Source organism: Labrus mixtus, chromosome 3 (genome assembly GCF_963584025.1).
Source record: "Labrus mixtus chromosome 3, fLabMix1.1, whole genome shotgun sequence".
Classification (NCBI taxonomy): domain Eukaryota; kingdom Metazoa; phylum Chordata; class Actinopteri; order Labriformes; family Labridae; genus Labrus; species Labrus mixtus.
This window is the reverse complement of record NC_083614.1, coordinates 5,811,841-5,836,156: the sequence shown is the minus strand read 5'-3', so window position 1 is coordinate 5,836,156 and position 24,316 is coordinate 5,811,841. Positions and strand designations below refer to the sequence as shown.

Here is a 24,316-nt window from a genome sequence, read left to right as displayed (position 1 = left end):
CCAATGATAACGACTATATTTAGTTGTGTTTTTTTTCACATCTCAACTTCTTTATCTAGTTTTCTTGGGATAATAAGGCTGGCTTTCATGTAATAAAAATGTTTTTTTTTCTAATGATCTCGAGAAATTAGGTTGTTATCACGAGTAACACACTTACAGTCTATGGTAACACAGTGCTGTTATCTCAACATAAAGACAAGCGAAAGTTGAGGTCCCAAGGAAAAACCATAGACTGTAAATATTACGGAAAAACGCGTGTAAATTACTAGTTATCACGGGAAACCAGAGTAAATTACAATCTATGAATAAATGTCCCGGTTTTCTAAATATTTATATTTCATAATCATTTTTTGTTTAATATATATAATATGTATCAAACTAGTAAGAAAATTTTAAATTACTGTTATTTCTACAGTTGTAAGTTTAAGAAATGCTTAAAAAAACACTTTAAAAAAGTAAACAAAAGTGAAAAAATACAGTGATTTTGGTTGGCTTCAGTTACAGTCTATGGTTCAGAGCCACGGTTGGCTTGTGGTTGCTATGGAAAATGTCCACAGCAACAGCCCTACTGGGGTGGAGACCAGCGCTGTCAGCCACTTAGATGACAAGCAGCTGTATAAACCAATCCACGATCGAGGAATATGTAGGTGGCCAATCAAAACGCAGCAAAAATAGAGCTTGTAGTTAGATAGAGAGCGCGAGGACTGTAGCAGCAAGTAGCAGAGGCACTGCGAGACAGCGACGAAAAGACTGATGGTAAGCTCAGAGTTGGCCTACTAATGTTATCTAACTGCTGCTAACAAGTTAACTATGTATGTTATATTTCTCAGTCCACTCATAGGACATATAGTTTATTGATTTTCTTGGTCCATCATCTTTATCCAGCGACTATGTAACGGTAACGCTAGCTGCTACGAGCTGTTGTGTGTTGTCTCAGCAGCATCATAGACATCCTTTCTGTCTGCTGTCACTCCGTAATTGAGCTGACATTACGGTATATTCACAGTTTACAACAACCATGTGGACCGAAGTTAACACGAGTGGATGTCATCATTGCCTTTTACTAAACTACTATCATTAAACCCTTTTATTTAATCTAAACCGGGTTAGCTTGGGCTCAGCTATGCAATGTTCTCCGTGATCTCTCTGCAGAACCAGCATGAGGATCCAGCCATTTCAATAACATGGACAAGTACGAAAAGGTGAAGAAAATAGGGGAAGGGTCATTTGGAAAGGCTGTCCTTGTCAAATCCAAAGAGGATGGACACCAATATGTCATCAAGGAGATTGGCATATCTGGAGTAAGCTGCCATGCATTATTTATCACATTTTATGTTAGTTGTGAGCCCCTTTTCCTTATTTATATCTGTCACATTTTCACCTTATTCTTATTCAGATGTCAAGTAAAGAGAGGCAGGAATCTCGAAAAGAAGTTGCAGTCCTTGCCAACATGAGTCATCCCAACATTGTGCAGTATAAGGAGTCTTTTGAAGGTATATTCACAAAAACACAGACTATAGAGTATAATGTGTGTTTTATGATGTCCTAACATGTCTTTCAAAACTCCTTTTTAGAGGGGGGTTGTCTGTATATTGTGATGGACTACTGTGAGGGTGGAGACCTCTTCAAGAAGATCAACTCTCAAAAAGGAGTACTGTTCTCAGAAGAGCAAGTAAGTTAGTAACTCTTTGAGGAAATCAACAATATCTGGAATATGCCTGACAACATGTGAATTCAGTGTTTCCCCTAGGTTTACAGCTTTTTTTGGGGGGGGGGGGGTGCAGGCAGATGGACGCTGACACAAAATCTTGGTGTTCATGCGTTACTTTTAATGACAGCTGTCCTGTTCTATCAGAAAGGTATCCTTAAATGACTCCTTTCCCTGATTTCCGACAGTATCCACTATCCTATCTATACAATAAAGGCACAAAAAATAAAAATAAAAAAGTCCTTAGAAACATTTACCACACATGACATAACCTAAGTGTTTGTTGTTCGATTTTGGCCACAACAGTACATCACCACTACATCAAAAACATGAATCCATTTATTTATTCATTATTATTACATGTTATTATTTATATTTTTCACTTGTTTATTTCATTAATTTCTTGTTTTTCAAAGTATTGAGAATGTTAAAGTGTCAATAGTGTTTAAGTTTGATAAATGCATGTGATGCAGATGTTGTAAAAATCAATGAGTAATCGTTTTTTAATAGTCATGATCTCAATACCAATCAAATTCATTTTGATTATGATTTTTGTAAAAAAAAAAAAACGAGCAGCCATACTTGTTTGTAAATATAGTAACTAAATTATGATTCTTTGGTTTTCACTTTCTTCCAATGATTGGTTAAGGTTTAATAACCAACATCTCTTAAGATTTTAGTTATTAAATTAGATTGAATTAAGGAATAGTTTAAGTCTAACAAGTGCATCCTGAAGAGCTACAATATGTATTAAATAGTGAGTTGTAGAGAATCAGTGAAATCATAGAGTTGTATCATCCTCATAATTTATTACAGTCTGTAATGGAAGAGACAGACTTTTTTTTTTTAATTTAATATATAAATAAGAACTGATCCTTTAAACAATACTTGTGTTTTTGGTAGACGCTCTGATTGAATAGTTACTGCTTTGTTACACCTTTCAGAAATATATTTTCAAAACCATCAACAAGCAAATGTGTCACACCTGGTATATCAGTGTGTGTATAACCACAGACCTGATAGCATGTAATGTGAGTTCACCAACATTTTTGTTTTTGCTAGATCCTGAATTGGTTTGTGCAGATTTGTCTGGCCCTGAAGCATGTACATGATCGCAAAATCCTCCACAGGGACATCAAATCACAGGTATTCCTGAATTCCACCAAAATTACAAGTTTGTTATTAGCCTTCTGTTTTGCTACTTACATGTCTTTTCATCATGTCTGTATAGAACATATTTTTGACCAAAGATGGGACTGTGCAGCTTGGAGACTTTGGAATTGCAAGGGTGCTGAACAGGTATTTAAAAAAATCAGATCTGAGGATCTTTGTAAGCTAAGAATTTGGATTATAAAGGCATAGTACGATTCACATTCTCTTTTCATTTTCAGCACCGTGGAGCTGGCAAGAACTTGTATAGGAACACCATATTATCTATCACCTGAGATCTGTGAAAATAAACCCTACAACAACAAAAGGTACTAACATGATGTTGAGGAATACCAAAATATGAGTGCTTGCCTCATTTGTGGTGTCATTTTTAAGGCAAGCAAGTTGTGAAATATACAGGATGAGGTAGTGATTGATGTAAAGGTATCATGTCTCCTCCTTTATTGAGTGAACCTGCCTGTCTGTAGCTACAGCAGGGAGCAAGTATTGATTTCCTATTTAACTTTGTTAAGTAGACATGTAATCTAATCCACTTTGGTGTCAACTTATGAGTCAATGTAGCCATCTTTGTATGTTGATTTTTTCCCAGCAACGATGTTGCTTTTATTCCAGTAACGATAAAGAAAGGAAATGTGACTGTTGATAAATCATTTTATGAATGCAAACCTACCCCAAGAACTTATCCCTGCCTGTCCGTTTGTATCTTCTCTCCTCTCATTGTCCCTACTTTCCCTCCCTCTGCAGTGATATTTGGGCCCTAGGGTGTGTCCTATATGAAATGTGCACTCTTAAGCATGCAGTAAGTACTCTGTGTGTGAGCTGTTTACTCATTTATGCAGATTTGATGTTTCTTATGCAGCATTGCAATGCTCTCTCACATACTGATTTTGTATTTTCCCCGTGAATACTTTTGTATAACCGCTGACAAACAAGGTTTCAGAGAATTAGTCATTATTTTTCCTGAGAGTCTGATAGTGAAATCTGTAACTCCTTACAGTGTGATGAGTGGAGGTGTACTCTGATATTTTTCAACCTGGTTCATTGTTTTAGATGTTTTGGTCTCTAAATGACTATTAGTCATGCTTAGTTTTTTTTCTCAAGTAGTTTGCTTTTGCATCCAGCAGCCAATCTGGCTCTAGTGGTTACAATGTAATCACACAAGATTAATGGACCCCTTCAAATAATTACATGTTAACGTCTTGTTTTTACCACTGACTGGCTCAGACTGTTAATGTTCGTATTAGAGCCCAACCAATTAATCGTCCTGCAGATAATATCGGCCAGTATTAGCATATCAAGTGATTATCTGCACCCGCTAATTAATTTTATCTCCGACGTGTGCCGATATTTCTAGATATATTCACCAGTCCAATAGCATTTCATATAAGTATCATTATGTTACACTAGCAGTTGTTTTTCTGGCAATCACCAGGAGAGTATGCTTTATGGATTAAAACAAGCTTTATCACTCAGTGTCAAGTGGTGATGTACGTACATGCGCAGATACTTTCCAGTTGAATGACCATCTTTTCTTTTTGATCAAGTTAATAAATGTGTATCTTTATCTATCTATCTATCTCTACTGATTCAACAGTATCGTATCATCCCCCCACAATTTTTTTTTTTGATAACGGCCCCAAAAATCCCATATCGGTCGGGCCCTAGTTAGTATCTGACAATGTAATAAAAAAGGTTTTGAGTAAAATGATCCAGATCACTCAGTTGCAGCAATCAGAATCTGTCCAAAAGAACTGTAATTTTTCCTCACGCACCACAGGAGCTGATGTTCTACCACTACTTTGTATTATACTTTGCTGTATATTGTACAAATCGTGTGTTGAATCTGAACCAATTAACCCAAACAGACCAACCGATTGAGAATATGACCAGCAACTCCCCTGTGCCCATGTTGTGCATGTTGCTAATTCATCCTGTTGGCTTTTATGTTACGACTGTTTGTGGTTCTATGACTTTTTGGATCCTGTTTGTAATGTTTTCACAGTTTTAAAAACAATTTGAGCCTGCCAGTGGCAAAAAAAGCACTGTTAGTGAACTTACCTTGGTAGGACACCTTTTAACCCTTTACCCACATAGGTGCTGGCTGAAGCTTATATTGTTTAAGCTTACAACACATTTGCATAACAAAACATGTAAAAATGGAGTTAGGTTTAAACTTATGGTATGTCTTCTTATCTTTACTCCATGATGGTGTTTCATTGCCATCAGTGATTTTCTCTTGCGTTTATTTCTCCCCAGTTTGAGGCTGGCAACATGAAGAATTTAGTTCTGAAGATCATCCGTGGCTCGTACCCTCCTGTGTCTCTCCACTACTCCCAAGAACTGCGCTCTCTCTTGGCTCAGCTGTTTAAACGCAACCCTCGAGAGAGGCCGTCCGTCTGCAGCATACTGGACAAACCTTACCTCACCTGTAGGATAGAGAAGTTCCTTACACCACAGGTAGAGCACACTTTTAGTTGTACACTTTCTGACTGGGTTATTTGTGTTTGGTTTAAAACTATTTATTTCCTCCTGATTCCAGATCATTGCTCAGGAATTCCATCATACTTTTCTACACAAGCAGCCTAAAGTGGGTGCAGCGCAGGGGCCACCAGGTGAGTAGATATCTATTTTCCAGAGGGGAGAAAAAGCAACGCAGAACCATTCCATGCATGCAACATAAAGTAGTTCACCTTGATAATGTTGCAAACAACAGCAAGAGCATGTTGTTTCTTCACCCCTTTTCACTGCGGCTGGTTCAGTCTGAACTTTTTTGAACTCTCTTTAAAGCTGATCTTCTGGCCAAATCTAAAAAAATATTTTATAGACTAAATCACCAATTTAATTAAGCAATAAAATGCTATTAATTTCCTTTATCTTTAATCTTAAATACTCTACAACATCATAAAGTGATAAACAGTGTAACAAAGGCCTTTACATGTGGAAGGAGAAGTGCCTCATTAACTTAATTTGGTGCTTCTAATTTAATGTTTTATTGATATAATATTTGTAATTGTAATTTGTAATTTATTTCAAGGATAGCCCCTTGAGATGCATCATCTCATTTTCGAGGGGGTCCTTACAAAACATAAATATAATCATCAGTAATACAAAATCAAAATGAAAGGTAAATCCAAAACATCATACCAAAACATTTAAACACAGAGACACACACACACACACTCACAATCACTTGCACTTAATGCTCCCCCAAGCCTAGCCACCCACCAACCAGCCAATATTACACAATCAGAAAAAATCTGAAGAGAAAAGAAAACCTCTGCAATAACATACATGTAAAGGTAAAGCTGTGTACACCCATGCACACATATGCATCATATAAATGCATATACATGTACATATATATGCATACACACTATACAGTACATACACACATAGTGTACGCAACCTCAGGGCACAAGGTACAGCACAGTACATACATCTAGATACAAGGTACACGAGCGCGAGCAAGAGGAGAGCAAGTCCAGAAAGACTGAGTCCAATAAAGAAAGAAAATCAAAAGCAAGAGCAGGATGTTTGACAATGAGTAAGCAGAAGGGAAAGATATACCCACACACTTGCTCAATTGCCATACAAAGTTTTAATTTAATCACAATGTTTCGACCTGAAGTCTTCTTCAGGTGATTTTTTTTCTTCTGATTAATTGTTGGTGAAAGCAGGCAAGAGATCCCAAAACGCTAGGTATATTTCAATGGCATGGCCTTATCAGCTATGGAGACCTGTCAGTAAAACCACTTTAAAATAATCTGTACTTTAAATAACAAGTGTATTTGTTTCTCTTTTTATATATGTTTACAAATTGTCTCTGTTTCTGATTTACTTTTCATTTTTCTTGTGTGGCCAGCCAAGCGATCTGCCCCTGGCTCTATACCACTCACCCCAGCACAGAAGATCACTAAACCAGCCTGCAAATACGGAGTGCCTTTAGCTGTGAGGAAGGTGCCAGAAGCAGCCAAAAAGCAGGCGGATAGGAAACCAGCTGTGAAGCATAAAGCGGTTTGTAGATTGTTGTTACATTTTTTTGCTTCACTTTTGACCTTTTTTGCTATATTTGATGATGTGCTCATAGTCTGTCACATTAGAGGCCTCTCCCATTTGTCTGTGTGAGTCTGTGCTGCTTATATCATCTGAACCCCAGTGTTGTATGTTGCTCAGGCCCCTCTCCCAGCAGCCCCCAAGAGAAGAGTGAGTCAAGTGGAGCAAGAGAGGAAAAAACACGAGGTACAGCTGAGAGCCCCACATCAATTCAATTTACTCTATTTTTTCCTGCATTTCTCTTCCAATTTAAGTAAATGTGAAGGCCCCTTTCTTATTGCTCCCTCTCATAACGCTTAATCCCTGGATGCATTCATTTTCCGATCCTGTCTCATGCAGAGTGTTGTGCTTCATTTCTCTTTCTCTGTTTACTAAGCTTTCTGTCCTCACCTGCCTGCCAAGTGACAGAGCAGTCCTGCTGTCTCCTTTAGCAAAGCTGGCTTCTGTTTTGACTTTTTTTTTTTGATTGAGATGCTTTTCCCTCCTGCTTCAGGAAGGCATGAGGAAGAAAAGGATGGAGCTGATTGAGAAGGAGAGAAAACAGAGAGAACAGGTGTGTGAATTATTTAATAACAAACGATGAAAAGTTTCTGATAGTTGTTGCATTTTAATACGTTTACCAATCTGTGTTACCCTCAGATGGTCCTGTTGAAAGCAGAGCAAATGAAGAGATTTGAAAAGGAAAAGGTGGGTGTGAAGTTTACTCCTTGATGTTAAGATATCTCTATTTTTTATAAATAGTCATGAACTGCAAAAACTGCCAACTCTAAAACATATTTATGAGGGTGAAATTAATGCTATATGCTAGATAAGCAAACTTATCCGCATACGAGTAAAATATGTTTCGTCTAAAAATCCTCAGATCCCACAGAAACTAGTGCAGCCTTGCTATACCAGACATAAAATACATTTTTGGGATGTCCAAACATCATTGGAATTTTTGGACAATATGTTTAAAAGTTTGCCTCAATTGAGAGAGTGTATTGCAATTACAACTATTATTAATTACAACTTTCTGCTTATTGCACTTCTGGTGAGATGCCAAACCTCATTTCGTTACTCTACACTTGTATATGTGTAATGACAATAAAGTTGAATCTCATCTCATCTCATCTCATCTCAATTGTCTCTACATAAAGCTTTACATGTAGGGAAACTATCTCCTAACCAGTAGTGCTACTCTAAAAAAAACAAATACATTTGTCTATCATTCAGTTGAAAGATGGCTAAGTTTAGACGTTAGACTTCATGTATTTTTAATAGAAATGAGAATATAAAGATAAGTAATGAATTTCACGCACACACAAATATTGACTTTGAAAAAGCATTTTTTTTTCCATTATCAGCAGATTCGGCACTAATTACGAAGATTCATTGTTCTGCTTACTGCATTGCAGTGTGAAAGAAAGTCAGTGAACTTAATGTCTAATAATACTGAATATGAACTTGTGATCTATAATAGATCAATCGTATAAACCAGGCCAGAGAACAGGGCTGGAAGCATGTCCTGAGCTCGAGTGGAGGCAGCAGCCCAGAGAGGAAGGTAAGAGATGCCTGTTTCAGATGTTATGACACACACGTGTACTCATATAAGTATTGTCATATTTCATTATAGCATGAAACCACTTTTTTAAATTATTCTCTCAGTGCTTTGTTGGCGTTGGAAAGAGGGCTGTCCCCAGTTCTGGTGGTCCTCCAGCTCTGAGTAAAGTCCCTTTTGAACACTTCCACGCTGCTTTGGACCAAATGTCAAAACCCCAGCCTGCAGTGGTCAGCAGGGAGGGGTCCTCAGCAGGACCAGGCAGTCCCAGACGGTAAGTGAGATCAAATCTTGATTTTCTTCTATTGAGGTGTGTTGAATATTTAGTGTAACAGCCTTCTCTCTCTGTGTGTAAGAAGTGTACCGCCTGCTGCTGGCCCGGTGCTGCCCAATGGCCCGTCCCGACCCTTAAATCCTGATATAATCAAAAGGGAACTACAGAGGCTGCAGCATGTTTCTAAACAAGTCCATATCAGCAGGTCAGTCACTCAACTTCTCCCTGAACCTTTTGCTCTTTTCACAGAGGGTATTAATGACCTTCTGTTCTTCAGGCCACGATTTCAGATGGTTCCTGAACGGGCCTATCAGGTTGAGGAGTTTTTGCAGCGAAAGAGAGAAGCAATGCTCAACAAAGTTCGTGCTGAAGGACAGCTGGTACGTAGTGTAACTTTAACAGTTTTTTACAAATAAGGGTAATATGAAGAGTATTTAATCCCATTGCTTGATAACTGAACCATTCCGAACATATTGATAAACGACCACTTTGTGCAACTGCAAAGAGACAATTTGATCAAAATATTATAACACTAAAAGCTCCTTTTAGCTTTCACTATCTACACTCTTTAAAAACAAACAGGAACAGCCTGATGTGACCCTCAGCCAAATTAAAGCTAACTGTTAAACACAATAAAGGGAGAAAAAAAGAGTAGCTGTATAAAAAAGTTGTTGCACCAAAACCAAGACAAATTAGTAAATGTTCTGTTAGATGGAGAGTTTAAGCCTCAAATTAGATGCTTTTAACCCCTTAGTAACTAACTAACTTTTAAACAATGTAGTTTGAAACAACATTTACTATGAACTGTCACATTTTTGGCCCCGTACAGTTTTTTAGTACAATTTACTCTCTTGCTAGGACCTAAAAGCTTGTTTGATATTCACTTTCGTCAGGCCCTGTGTTTGGTAACACTCTCTTTTTCTCTTTGTCAACATCCTTTGCTATCTTTGCCTCTGCTGGGATTTCCATACTGACTACCTGAGCCAATAGTGCTAACAGTAAAAGTTGGTCTTAAGGGCTCTCCCCAAAAAGCCTTTCCATTAAGCATTATGCAATCCTCATGGGTGACTCAACCCGCTCTAAGATACATGGTGCAACACCAGGTTTGGGGCATGTAATGGGAATTAGAGTGGAGCCTCTCAGATCGCAGTCAGAATGTTTTGTAGCTGTTATTTTCAACTGAAATAAATGCATAAAGGTTCTTTCAGTTTCAGTTCAGAGCATCAAAAGAAACCTACCTTCAAACAGTCTTTACTTACCGTATTAAATGAAGTTGTTAAAGCTGATGTGTTATGTTGCTCTTTGTCCAGCAGATGCATCGAAACATCCTACTGAAGTTGTGTTTTTGGCCACTCACTGAATCTGAATATTTACTGACCTCGCTTGTTCTATACAAACAACTCAACCCATTCAGGCTTTACAGATTGCTAGATGGTTGACTTTTTTCACCAGCTAGCTGCTGTATGGTGCTGAGCATCAAAATGCTCTAGGTATCAAATGATCAAATCAAATCTTTTCATCTTAAAACAAAAAAGAGGTTAAAATCCAATGAAGAGCTGCAGCATTAGCAAGTGCTAACTCCTATGGGTTTATTCATATGTCTAACCTCTTTTTGTCGACGTGTGGTTATTCAACTAATCTTAATGAAAGACTGTTGACCATGCAACGTTACCTCCTGGCTCATGATGTTGTGGTAGTTAGATGTGGGGGGTTTATGCCGTCTAAAATTTGATTAAATTGAATGGTAAACAGGGCACTCGGCAAAACCTGGCAGCTCTCTATGGAAGTCGTGCCGCTTTGCTTCGGTGCAGGAGGCCCAAAGCCAACAAAGAGGAGGAGGTAGGAGCCCAGGCCTGAATGCCCAGCCTCTCACTCCACCTCACTCACAGCATGTCTGGCTTGGCTGGTCTTCCCTCATACTTTTTGCACAAAACTCCCTTTGACACTCCCATAATTCAACCCTGCATCTCATGCCCGATCCGTGCACAGTGTGTGGTGTTCCACTGTCCAGTCGGAGCTTGTTCTGTTGTTTATTTTACCTCCCAATAATGTCTGTTGTTATTCACAGAAGTCGTTTATAATGTCCCATTTCAAGTTCACCATTTAAGTTGTGTATTGCAGCCTTTTATTTGCTTTGAATCGAGTTCATAACGTAAAAGAATGAAATGTGTTATTCTTGTTTTGGCTGATGTGTCAGATGCTAACATCATACTGTGTTTTGAGTCAAACTTAAAGTGCATCATTTATATGTTTTGTGACTGTGACTCCAGGTATCAAAGCTGTGTGTGTGTGTGTGTGTGTGTGTGTGTGTGTGTGTGTGTGTGTGTCTGTGCAGGAATGCTTATGAATCAGTATATAACTTTTCTGTGTTTGTTATCAGGACTACTTGTCGAGGCTGAGGCAGATCCGTTTGCAGAACTTCAATGAGCGTCAGCAGATCAAAGCCCGACTCAGAGGAGAGAAGGTGTGATCCTCTTCTCTCTTTCTTATTCATTCTGAACACAGCTTTTCAGGATCGTTTTCTGTTTTTCTCTGACATTTTGTCTTCTGGCTACTGTGCTTCAGTATGACAGTGATGGATCTGACAGCCAGGAGTCGAATGAGGAGGCAGAGCTCAGGAGAAAGAAGACAGAGGCCTTGAAAGTGAGTCTGTCTATAATTAAACATTACATTTTACAATATGCAACACTTAGATGATAAAAAAGGACTTCAAACGCTTAGATCACCTAAAGCTCTGACCTGTGACTAAACAGAACTGATAACAAAGTAACAGCAACATGAAAGATAATGTCAGTTAATCTTATCACTGTGTGAAGTGATCAACAGCTACTTCTCAGACTTCTTTAGCTTCTCTTGATTGTTGTAATGAGGTCACAGGTGTAGCTTGATATTCAACAAGCATGGGTCTTGTAGCCGCACAGTACAGCCCTAAAACCAATCCTACACTTACCTGGCAACACGCCTATAGGGCTGTTATTGTCTCATCTTTAAGAGATCGAAGCCTCACTGTATTCAGACTAAATGGTCTTCAATGGCACCTGCTTAAAGTACATTCAGTTAAAGTGCTTGTTCTTGCCTTTCACTGGCTTGGATTGTTATTTTAAATGCTTTCAAGAATTAAAGCAAAGATCCCTACAAACATGGTCTCTCCACAGCCAATAGACTCCATTGACAATAAAAAGTAATATAACCTCACAGAAATATGGGAGTAGCTGGTCAAAAGTTGCCTCAAACTCGTTGGTTTGGTTTTTGTTGTTTTGAAATAGCTGTTTATATTGAACACACAATAAGACTTAAGCGACATAAGACTTAGACTTAGTCACACAATAACAAACTAACCAAGTAAGGCGTCATTAAACCAGCAACTCTGGTATTCTGCAGGGTAAAGTTCCTGCTTTTGTCAATGAAGTTTAGTGGCTTTCAGGAAAGCAGTGACATCTATATCTAGTTGTTTTTTTTAAGTCTATTTTGCACTTACTCAAATTTAGTGGTTGCTTTCCCATGCTATGTACAGAAGCAATTAGAAATCTTTTTGTACCTATCAGTCATTTAGGAATTGGACCAAGTGTTAAAAAATAAAGGAATTCTCTTTGAATGAGATGACGTGATAGCATCTCCCTAACACATCTAAAATGTTACCAACCTTATTGGTAATAAACAATATCAGCTGCAACTGGCTGAATGTCTTACTTTGATCACTCACAAATATATTGAGCCACAACGTTTTTCTTCCTCATGTGTATATTTTTATGTCCCTGACAGGCCCAAGCAAATGCCCGTGCTGCTGTGCTGAAAGAGCAACTAGAGAAGAAGAGGAGAGAAGCGTATGAGAGCGAAAAGAGAGCTTGGGAGGACCACGTAAGCGACATGATTATTTGCTCCACTCTGACATTCCTCAGGCAGGAGAGTTACCTGGTTTAACTGTTGCGTTGGTTTAAGTGACATCTAATCCTGGGTATTGTATATTGTTGAAGCTTGCAGCTCGGGGGGTGAAGGTTGGCATGGCAGCAGCAGCAGCAGAAACAGCATCATCTACCTCTGAGGCTCCTCTCCCTCAGCCGGGTCCCTCTCAGCCAGACCCACCTGCCAAGGCTCCAGCACTACCTGAAACCAAGCCCTCCATCCAGGCCATATCCATGACTGCTGCCCTGAAGAATGTTGGAGCAGTCAGTAATCATTCACAAAGTTTATAATACCCCATGTCTTCAAATGTGTTGTGCAGCTATGTCAATTATGAATTTTCCTTTTGGTAGATGTCTCCTCTTAAAGATAACCTCCCCGAGCAAGAGCCTGCATCTGCCATTCAGGTGACTGTATGACATGTTATTAATCATTCATTAAAGCAGCAGTTTTCCTGAAGGTCAAGAAGTTTTGATCCCATTTTGGAAAGTAATGACATTTAATGTTTATTTTAACAGAGTGAGAAAAAAGAGATCCTGCGCAGACTCAACCAGAACCTAAAAGCCCAGGTCCCAGTGGAGGAGTCGCCTCCACAGCCTGCAGAGCCGAGTCCTGCTCCCCAACAGAAGCAGTCCGACACAGAGAACCGCCCCTCCTCATCAAACGGAGACAGAAAGAAGTGGGACGCAGCAGAACTGCCCGTACTTCCAGTGGCACAACAAACCTTAGAGGCAACATGTGTCACAAGTAGCAGTAAGTCGAACCCATCGCAAGATAAAAATGAAGTCCCATGAATTGAGAGATATCAATTTCAGGAAAATCTCGTTTTCAGGAAACTGATCATATTTTAACAACATTCTCTCACTAGCCATCTCAGTATCTCCAGACGATGCACTGTCCTCTGCTGGAGACAGGAAGAAGTGGGAGGCAGGAGTTCCACTCGTCCTCTCTGTAGCCCGACAAACTCTGGAGGAGACGGGCATCCCGACCATCGGTGAGTAAAAACAAATTTGCTAATATTCAATCTGTAGTGGAAACATGAAAAATGTTAGTCTCCTCCCTCTCTCGTTGTGTGTCTGTGTCCCTCTGTGTGTATTTGTATTGTTGCAGAGCAAACAGTGGGTGGAGTAATACAGATGGGCATGCTACATGAAGAAGCTGCTCGAAAGATGTGGGGAGCGAGTCCAGACTCTCAGGTGTTGCGAGTGCTTCAAGAGGCGGAGCTTCAGCCTCTCACTCAGCAGCTGGAGAACGTCTCTATCTCGGAGGAGCTGGTCTGTAGCCCTGGTAAGTGTTCATGGAAATACACCAACTCCCCAGCCAGGAATGTCCCGAGTCAACAAAAACAACACAAAACAGGCAGAGGACAGGGTCTCTGCAGACACATCTACCACCACACATGTATGGTGGCCCATAAGTGATGATTGAGTGGCATTACTTTTGTGTAAGTCTATATTTTATTTTGTGGGAAAAAGCTATTGACTCTATATTTTTGGTCGTCAGGTTTTTTTTCCACCAAAGTAGGCTATACCTAATCTGAACTTTTAGTTAAAAGTGAGACAGCAATAGAGCATGAGAAATAAATTGGTTAAAGGCTTAATGTGATTTTTCACACTTAAATATAATATAAATCAAGTATATCCTCTGAAAATAACTCTGTGAGTCATGACTGTCTACAATGGGTGTAACACCCGAGTCCCACTGTCTGTGATGTTTTCAGAGTTTTCAGAGTCCTATCTTCACTTTGTTTACATCGCCCGGACAGCCGGCTGACTCCTCCCCTCACGTATAAAAGTTGTTTAATTGAGGGACTAGAGAAAAGAAGAATAACATACTGTACTCACTGCTTAACTGTGTTTCTAGATCACGCTCATTTCAGGTAAATTTACATGCAGTGGGAAGATACGAGCATAATAAAGATCGCTAGTATTAGCATGCTAACACAACAATGCAGCGCAAGTTGTTTTGGTTTCATGCTGGTGCTCAAGGGCGACATCTGCTGGATCAAAAAAATTGCATATAGAGCCAAAATGATGTTTCATTAAAACAAGCACTTTGTACAGAACTGAAAGAGAAGCATTCATACAAGCCCTTAGAATAACTAGTTAATTTTGTTGAAAATGTCCAGTAAAACATTCACTTGTTTCAAGCAAGAAATGATGTGGCTCTGACTGTGACACTCAAAAGTCCTCAAAGAGTTCGGCTGCAAGTAGCAAAGTGTGTTTGTATGGAGTAGTCTACTGTTTGTGTGTATTTTTTTGTATATCATGATGTTGCTAATTGTTAAGATACTCTACAATCACACCTTGGTATGAAATAATTTAAATCATCATTTTTTATTTTAACAGTTGTGTGCTGTTTCAGAGAAAGTATTGCTTAATATGGATTTTAATAACTTGTCAATTATGTCATTGTGTTTTGCAGATAAACCTTTCCAGAAAGCAGAAGGCCAGATTGTGGAGAAACTTAAAGAAGCTTCTCCTTCCACACTGACACTGTGTGCTGCGGGCGATGGTCCAGGTGCTCAGAAGCAGAGTGTCGCCCCCACTGAGGCCTCACATCAGGAAGTATCTGTGGATGGTGCAGGAGAAAGAGTGACACTGCCACCCAACCCTACTGAGCCTCAGGGTCAGTACGATACTCAATCTTATATTGATTGGATATTTCAGCTTCTCATTTTTAAGTACATCTATTTTTAGTAGAATAAAATCCTGTCTGTCCTGATTTCCTCCAGATCCAGCAGACCTGGAGTTGTTGGTTTTGGAAGAGGCACCTAAACAGACCCTGCATCCACCAGCTGGTGTGCAGCAGGCGTGGGCAAAGGAAGTCCCACAGCCACTGTGAGTGTTCATCTTTCTGTCCATTTATATTATTTGCCCTTTCTAAAGAGACAAAAATAGATCAGGAGAGTGACAGCACGAGTTTGGCGTTTCTTTATTACATTGGCAAACCAAGCAACAAGAAGTGCTATGGCAAAATGAGCACAGACACATTCTTTTTCTTTTAACAATATGTTTATTGAGTTTTAAACATTTTTCCAAGACACACAATTACAATTAAATAAGTTCTCAGGAAAAAAGACATACACATGCACATATATACACATTTATAAAAAAAAATTTATAAAATAAGGGGGGGAAGTAAAATAGAATAATACAAAATAAAAAACTTTAATTACAAAATGTTGCAAAATTATTACTGTCTGTATTAAATAAAAATAACCAAATGGAGTACATTGCCATAGATGATTTGTTAATCACAAATATTCTGCCCTAGAACAGTTTCAACCACAATTACAGACATTGCCAACTCTTTACCAGCCTAGCTCAAAATATGTGACAGAGCTTTATCCCGAAGAAAATTAATATATAGGCCCCAGATATCGTCAAATAATTCTCGTTTGTGCTTGGCTCTGGAAAAGATAACATATACACTTCAAGACAGAGACATTTCATTAAACCATCGTGTAATACTCAGCCTACCACTGTTTTAATGTTATTGTTAATGCTATTGTTCTTGCACAGACACATTCTAATGTTTGCCTTCAATACATGCATAAACATCTGTCCTAGATTACTTATTAGATTAATTTTCGTTTTACATGGTTATCTATTCTGGCTCTGCCGTCCAAGAAACTCAAAAAGCTTTTGACCAGTACACTGGAAAATAAAAACACAAGATGACACTAAAGCATTTTTATCCTAATAAAGTAGTGCTCTCCAAGACAATATATACAATCCACTGTGTGACAGCTCCAGATAGGAAAGAAAATGCTTCAACATATTTGAAAACATTATATGCTTGTAAAGATAAAGTGTATTCTTCTTATAGGCCACCGGAGGGGGTCACAAGACCAGCAAGCACTAAGGAGTCTGAGAAGAGTGCAGAGAAACCAGCTGCATCATCGGGTGAGCTGAACACTCAGTGAGTAACACGCACCTATCTTTTTCTCAGCGTATCTTAATTAAATCTGCCCTCTCTCTCCTCTCTCAGGTTCAGCACAGTGCGAGGAGCCCCTGTTTATGAAGTTGTGTTCCCCGGCCCACCGACGCACCGCTGCCCTTGCAATGCTCTCGGCTCAGTCCTCCATGGATGAATCATCCTCCTCTCTGGCCTCTCGCTCACGCTCCGTATCACCTCTGCGCTCCAAACACCACGACGCCCTCCTCATCGGCCTCTCCACGGGCATGTTCGACGCCAACAACCCCAAGGTGGTTACTTCTATTAAAACACACTCTGATATTGTTTTACAAGTCAAGACACAAGTATGTTAGGGAAGGATTAATTGTGGTTAAATAAAACATCCCATAGCTACAGCAAGTGAACTATGACCTTATTGAATTGATCAGCAGACCAGGGGTAGAACAGCTGCAGCAGGGGTTGAGGAATGTCAGACCTGTTCTTATGCCTGGTGTGAAGTTGGGGCTTGTGAGGTATTTTTAGTAGGACTTCAGTCTTTTTTATTAATGAGGTGGTCTGGAATAGAGCCAGAGCCATTAATCACATGCGATGTACCTGCAGTTGGTGTGATAGGAGAGAGGGAGCATCCATCAACCTATATCTTTCATAACCTTCATCAGGGACACTGAGATCTGCAGAGAGCCCGGCTCTACATTGTTCCACACAGAGAGCTACATAGAACATGTATAGGAGAGAATATGCCAGTGTGTTTGTATACTTCTGCGCAAGCAACAAGCATTATGATATGGGGTTTTCTGTTATGTTCCACCTGTCAAAAGCGTGGTAACTCTAAAAACTCCTTGAGGGAATGTCTTTGATTTTACACAAATATCAAATTAGACCCAATGATTGGCTGTCAAAGGGGCTTTGTCACTATGATCCTAACATACATAAACATTCTGGTCATCGTTCTAGCCCTGTTATTTTGAACCATCACCACTCTACCACTATTGTGATGAAATTTTCTTAATTTTTACTCAAGAATGCCCAAATATTCTTTGCTGTACCCCTCATCTACCTGTTTGGTCTGCTGTCGGGAGGAGGACCTTCAGGCATTGAAACATAGAGGGAATAGATTTCTTTGGTGTTACATCCCTCCTTTAATAATATTCATGCACACACTCTAGTTTAGTGTAGGACTACTCATGGGTTGTTTTGTTTTTCAGTCGAATGTTCTCTTAAAAATATGTTGAAAATACAACTTTACTTGACTGCTCAGAGGCAAACAACCTCGACGGATTCTAGTTAGGGTTTGATTGCTTCTGGCCTTTTATTCTGAAAGGCCCTTAAAATAAATGAATATCCCAGAGAGAGCCCAGTCCATCTGTCTATTCTTTGAAATGATGTGACACTGAACAATTCATATTTGGCAAACAGTTGCTATAAAATATAATTGACTTTTTGCTTTCTTGCGATGATTACTATGTTGCCCTGTCCGAGCCTCCATTAGAAATATTGTCTTTCTGTCAGATGCTTCGGACCTGCTCCCTACCAGACCTCAGCCGTCTCTTCAGCCCCCAGCAGGACTCTGCAGTGACCGGTCATACTAATGTTCCCCACAATGACAACCTGGAAATCGAGGACCTGGAAGAGGCAGCTAAAGATGATGACCAGTCAGAGAATGAAGAGTAAGAATATCACAGATTATATTTAGCAAAGCATTAACCTCTGCAGTGTGAGGGTAGATTTTAATCATGACTGACAGAATCAGATTAAAAGCAAGATTTCAATCATCAGAGAAGGTTGTCTCACACTTTCCAGAAAAGACCAGCCTGTTCATTGCACATTGTTTGTAATAACAGTATTCCCTGCTCTCTAGTGGATATGAGGATGAAGACCTGCGAGACATCCGGGCCTCCATGGAGAGACTGCTGCAGGAAGAAGGAGACCTGATGAGGAGTTCTGCAGAGGTCGGCTCAGGAGACTTTAATGGAAACCCTCCTGAGGGTGAAGACCACGAGCTGTTCAACAGGATAGCAGCTGAGATCAATCAGGAGAACAATCAGATGGCTGTGGATGAGGATGAAGATGATGATGATGATGACGGGGAGGATGAGGAGGATGAAGGCGAAGAAGACGAGGAAGATGAGGATGAGGAATGCTCTAATGGGAGTCCTGGAGATGAAGAGGCAGGAGATCTGCTTTCAAACGGTGTGGGAGAGGAAAATCACTGTAATCACAGCCAGCTCAATGAGGAGTGGCATTCAGGTACGAAGGATGAAACTGGGAAATTGACCTTAATACGTTATATTTATGCATTTAGAGTAAGCATGAACCCTTTTTTTTTTTTTACGACTTTTGCTTTAATTCCCTTGCTTATAAGTCCAGCTCCAGGATAGAGTTGAAAGCTTGCAAATGACTTCAGCTTGTGAAAGAAAACTCATCATGAATGAATATTTTATGACCAGTGATTAATGCCTTTTAATAAGTGGCCGTGAAATAAATTAAGCACCATCAGAGTGATTGAGTTTAAAAATACCAAAATTACAAAGTCTCAGTCAGTCAGAAACCAAAACATTTTAAAAAAGGACTAACAGGAGCACAGAGTTAAATTTCTCCAGTAGATAGCTTCATCTGTTGAAAGGTCTGCAATGTCATCTTTCAAGCCCAATTTAAACACCTCCTCTAAAAATGTTGTTTTAACTCTGGCTTGCTCAGATTTGCTGTTGCTGTCACTATTCACTGCATTAATGCTTTGTGTGCATAGTTTTTTTTTGTAGTTTGTTGTGTGAATTTTTATTTTGTTTTTTAAAGGTTAGCTTGGATCCAACACGACAAAATTACTCTAATTAACTAACCGTTCAGGCCATGGTGCCCTCTTGTGTTATGTGAGCACAATTAACATTTTTGTCAGTGGAGGCTGGTGGTTTTTGAGAGAGCAATGCATCATTTTTAAGAGTATTATAGCAGTGGTCTGTCTCTTTAGTGATCCTTTCTGAAATGTTGTCAGACACACATCTGATCGGATCGAATCAGATTTCACAGCTGATGGCTTAACCAATAGCCTTGAAAACCAGGGGTCAACCAATACTGTTTTCTCAGGGCTGATATCGATACCGGTTATGAGAAGTTCTTGAGACCGATAACCGATATTCATATAAAGTCAAAATTTAGAATTTGGAATATTATAAACTCTAACCCAAGACTTTGTTTAGATGCTCAACCTGCTCCAGGCGGCTCTCCTCTCTGTGCATATCAGTGGCAGCCAGGCTTCAGAATTGATTGGCTATTACTGGTTTGACATCTAGCCAATCAGATAGTTTTGTGGGCGGGACATTTTGTGAGACATGAGGCGGCGGAGCCAAAGAAGCGTACTTTAAAACTAACTCATTTAATTGCCGATTCGTAAAATTAAACACCAATTCAGATAATTGGCTAAATGATGAATATCGACCCCCAATAATCGGTCGACCCCTAATTATGACCCCAAAAAATGTAATAATAAGCCCATGTTTAACATTAGCACATATCCCCTGTAAATGTAGCATTATTATGAGATCTGATAAATGCTGCTGCACCACAGATGGCAGCGGAGAGGACCATGGCATGGAAGCTGCACATCATGACAGCATCTTCAGCCGTCTGGAAGAGCTGCGCTTCAACCTGGAGCAGCAGATGGGCTTTGAGAAGTTCATTGAAGCCTACAATAAGATAAAGGTAAAAACTGTTTCTGTCTGATTACACTGGTAAATTCTTCATCATAAGACTGATTTAATAGATGTTTGTTTTGTTTGTTTTTTGGGGCGGATTTAAGGCTATGCATGAAGATGAAGATGAGAATATTGACCTGGGCTCCAGTTTGGTCCTCAGCATTTTGGGAACAGAGCATCAGCATCTGTATCCCAACATCCTTCACCTGGTTATGGCAGACGGAGCTTATCAAGAAGGTAAGTGATGATAGTTTATCCTCAGCTGATTGAAAAACATTTCATCTTTTTCACTGCATTTCAGAAAAGCATGACGTATTTTGATTTCATTTTAGAAACAACCAGTAAGAATTTGACCTCCATCCTCCCCTTTTCACTCTGTAAATACTACAGAGTATTGTGAATGTTATTGTGTTAAAATATATCCTCTTTTCTCGCATTGTTTCACATCTATTTCCGCTCATCATCATCACTTGGTACTAGCGTCTATACATGCTTTTTGACACTCTGTACCTGTGCTAACTCAGTTGGCGGACCGAAGATACAGAAAGAGGAGGAGGGAGTATTTCTGTTGAGTTTGACAGGTTTCCCTCAGGATGGGAGCAGTCTTCTGATAAACTTCTCTTTTGATAAATTCTTTTGATTTCTATTTTTACTACCTTCTGTTGGAGAAAAAAGGGGGATGCAAATGTCACACATCTCCCTTGAGGCTCTGTCTCAGATCTGTGAAAGGTGCAGTTTACAGCTCTCATCCAGACAGAAATGACACCAGATGATGCAGTTCTGAAATATGTTTCTGAAGGCTGCAAGAGCGTCATGGTGTTCTTATGTGCTTATCTTTTCTCTTATGCTGTGTTTATGAAGATCTTGTGCAACATGGGTAATGTGCTAATCTATGTGGTTGTGTTGTTTGCACTGGTATGTGCTTTTCTGTTTACATGTGAATGTGTCTGTTTCTATTGTTTTTATTGATTGACTGTGGAGGCAGCCGAATGTCTGCAGCCAGACAAATTTCCTCAAGGGGACAATACAGTGTATCGTTTTTTGCATGCTGGCACTTCCTGATTAGCAGAGGATGCAGTAGAGTAAGTACACTATGAGCTCATGGGAGTGCTGTTAGATCCATTATCTTTTATTATAAACCAAGATGTTGATTAAATAAAAATATTTACCTGATGATGACACTGTACATGGCTAATATGAGATGATTCCAAAATGATTGCAGTTAATCTATTTGCTACTTGAGTTTGCTAAATTTTCAAGGCAGTAGATGATATTAGCTGTTTATATTCATTTCATTTAAAGGAGTTTATACTTCATGGCTGAGCTAGATAAAAACTCAGGGAGAATTAAAAATCATGAGCTTACATCCTCATGAACCATGAACACGTGTCCTTTTTAATGGTAAGTATCGTCAGGTGTATCTTGTCGGCCTGCAGGATATTAGAACAACGTGCGATATGAGATTAACACTGTTCAATATTGCGATGGTGATATGATGTGGGATGAACAAAAAGTAGTAGTGCATATCAGCTTAAGTCACAGTTTTTAAGTCTATTCTTCATGTTGAACTCAATGCTCGTGTTTGCAACATGTTTCTCCTAAATCTAAAATACATCCCACAAAATGTGTTTGTTTTATCACCACAAGAATCGGCACCAATAAATCTGAAGGTTGCACGTCTAGTTTAAGATTTATCTGGCTGCATCAAAATCTGGTGAAAAGAGTGAACGTTATACACAGACCTCTGTCCACCAGGTGAATATTCTCATGGATGAGTGAAAGATCGTAGTTTGTTTACATTATCATTTTTTCAAACGTATTGAGATAAATGAACACTTTTAGGATGTGTTTATTATGACTGCTCACATAATGATGCTATCGTATGTCGTAATAACAATATCTACGTACTAAAATCAGTGAAGTTGGCGCTGGTAATGGTGACAGCAGCAGCAGCAGTGTGTATGAGTGTGTGTGTGTCCTGATGGTTTTTAACCCCGTTTTAGTGTCCTAACTTGTTTTTGAACGTATTTGTTTGTGATTGTGAGGCAAAAATGACTTACCTCGGACTGATGGACTATGTCCTCATCCTTACGCTTTCTTACTCCTCATTTGTCCCTGGTACCATTTGTCTCCTCAACAGCATCATGTGAATCCTCCCCCCCTCCCCCCTTGATGTGTGTATTTTAGTGTTCATTGTGTGAAATCAATTTTTATCTTGTTTTTTTCACTTCTGGCTGTAAAGCAAATTGCTCCTCGGGAATAATAAAGTTCAGCTTGAACTTTGAACCTTGAGATCGAACATCAGGGACCTTGGATGTTAAAGGGGAATTTGAGTCTGTTTACGTAGAACCTACATATATATATTTACATGTGGAATAACACAAACAAAGTAATCAATTGATGCAGCAGCACAAGTAACTCCTGTGTTCTGCCAGTTACAGCTACGTCTTTGTAAATAGAATCTGGTAGCTCTGAAAAAAGAAATGTAAAGGCTGTTTCTTGTCAAATAAAATGTCTATCTCTGTAGGGATCCTGTCTGTGAGGTTGAGAGTAAAAATCTGAGCTATTCTAGAGCTGCTCCTCTTCTGTGATTTCTTATGAAGACACATGGTCTAACCATTGACCTCTTAACCTTCTCATGAACTATTGGTCACCCATAATTCTCTCTCTCTCTCTCTCTCTCTCCCTCTTTCTCTTTTTCAGATAATGATGAATAATGTTTCCTGCGACGTATTGCAGCTGCTGGCAGCTTTGACAATCTGCTGGCTATCTGATGTCTTCCCATGACGCACATCATTGGCAGAAAGGAACTATGCATGAAGAGAGGCGGCCTCACATCGAACAGTGTTTCAGGCACACCTGCATGATGAATAAGTAGTTCACTCAAGGCATCACCTGACTCTCCTGTTCTCAGCAGTGTTCATTCAGAAGTGCATTATCATACTCGTGTTCTTATTAACCAAAGTTGACTTCAATGTTCTGTCAAATGTCCATGTTGAGTAATAGCGTAGAGCTGGTTCTGTATTAGTCTGTTGCTGGTTCAGTGAGGGTCCACATTTGATTTGACGGGCATAGATCTGGTCCTCTCAGGTTCTCTCTTTGTAATCGTCACATACTCGCCTGTAATGGCTTTAAAACCAGGTCACACTCAAAAACAAACACACTATGATTTACTCAGAACCAGTTACAACCTCCTTTTCTTACAACTCTTTTCACCAAACAAGAAGTTCAATCTAATCATTTTACAGATTTCTTACTGTTCCAGTTAACGCAGATTTTAAGATATATTATATGAGAAAGCACTTTGTTGTAAGGGTACTGTAGCAAGACTGTGATTAGGATAAGAGTGGTTAGTGGAGAGAGTTCTACTGATGATGTAAGCAATGATACAGATGTTAAACATAATTCATATTTGATTGTAGAATCAAAATTGTACATCTTTATATAAAATAAAACCTTTTTTTAAGAACCTTAAGGCATGTTTATTTGTTCTCTTAAACTGGACCTTCATCTCTCCCGTTGTTAAAGATCTCACAGGTCATGGCTCTATATGTAGCAGTGAGTACACAGGACTTCTTCCATCCTCGGCCCTTCCACAGACCCCTCACCCTTCTGTCAGCAGGATTTATTTGTAGTTTCATCCCTGAGGAATAATAAAACATGAGCCTCCAGTGTTCCTCTAACACCATGTGTGATTTAGAGAGACGGGAGAAGACGCTGTGTTTCCTTTGAGTTTGAGCATGACCAAGTTATTTAAAGAAGCATCCTTCTCAATAATGAAACCAATCTGGTAATATTGGACTTTTGATTGTAATGCTGTAGTCACTTTTTTTACTTTTATTTTGTGTTGATGTTAGCGCCCCCTGTGGACAAAGCAGTACCTCTCATGTCTTTGAGGAGTCTGTCCTGTATGTGTGTAAGTCGTGTTATCCTGCTTTCTTTTAAGACTTCTGGTCAAACCTTTCTGTGGAAAATGTAAACGGACAGTTTGTTTTGGCTGCAGTGACGGGCAATGATTTCTGTGCAGACAACAAACCAACAAAAATCTGAGAACATGAAAT

General features: G+C 39.4%; 1 protein-coding gene across 5 annotated transcripts; it reads left to right on the top strand.

Moving 5' to 3' along the window:
- The first annotated feature begins 625 nt into the window (after positions 1-625).
- Positions 626-23,730, top strand: nek1 (NIMA-related kinase 1). Of its 5 annotated transcripts, none has more exons than XM_061029440.1 (36): positions 626-756; positions 1,153-1,301; positions 1,397-1,493; positions 1,575-1,672; positions 2,771-2,854; positions 2,940-3,007; positions 3,100-3,186; positions 3,623-3,677; positions 5,135-5,335; positions 5,418-5,490; positions 6,741-6,892; positions 7,052-7,117; positions 7,425-7,484; positions 7,571-7,618; positions 8,394-8,474; positions 8,579-8,745; positions 8,831-8,950; positions 9,023-9,125; positions 10,498-10,584; positions 11,126-11,209; positions 11,311-11,388; positions 12,508-12,603; positions 12,720-12,911; positions 12,999-13,058; positions 13,164-13,398; positions 13,514-13,639; positions 13,756-13,932; positions 15,070-15,273; positions 15,380-15,485; positions 16,477-16,553; positions 16,639-16,856; positions 18,076-18,233; positions 18,425-18,813; positions 20,129-20,262; positions 20,360-20,492; positions 22,959-23,730. In XM_061029440.1, exons 2-36 carry the CDS (start codon positions 1,185-1,187, stop codon positions 22,970-22,972), a joined length of 4,245 nt encoding a protein of 1,414 aa, XP_060885423.1. In that variant the 5' UTR covers positions 626-756; positions 1,153-1,184; the 3' UTR covers positions 22,973-23,730. The 5 variants fall into 5 exon arrangements, with proteins under 5 accessions (XP_060885423.1, XP_060885433.1, XP_060885415.1 ...); XM_061029450.1 differs by having other exon boundaries at positions 8,828-8,950; positions 12,999-13,052; XM_061029432.1 differs by having other exon boundaries at positions 8,828-8,950.
- Positions 23,731-24,316: the final 586 nt, after the last annotated feature.

Bases quoted from the DNA above. Each gene is read 5' to 3' on its own strand.
- nek1 (XM_061029432.1), top strand. From the start codon at position 1,185: ATGGACAAGTACGAAAAGGTGAAGAAAATAGGGGAAGGGTCATTTGGA. The intron at 7,485-7,570 runs GTGTGTGAATTA...TGTTACCCTCAG, and splicing joins AGAGAAAACAGAGAGAACAG to ATGGTCCTGTTGAAAGCAGA. The intron at 13,399-13,513 runs GTAAGTCGAACC...TTCTCTCACTAG, and splicing joins AACATGTGTCACAAGTAGCA to CCATCTCAGTATCTCCAGAC.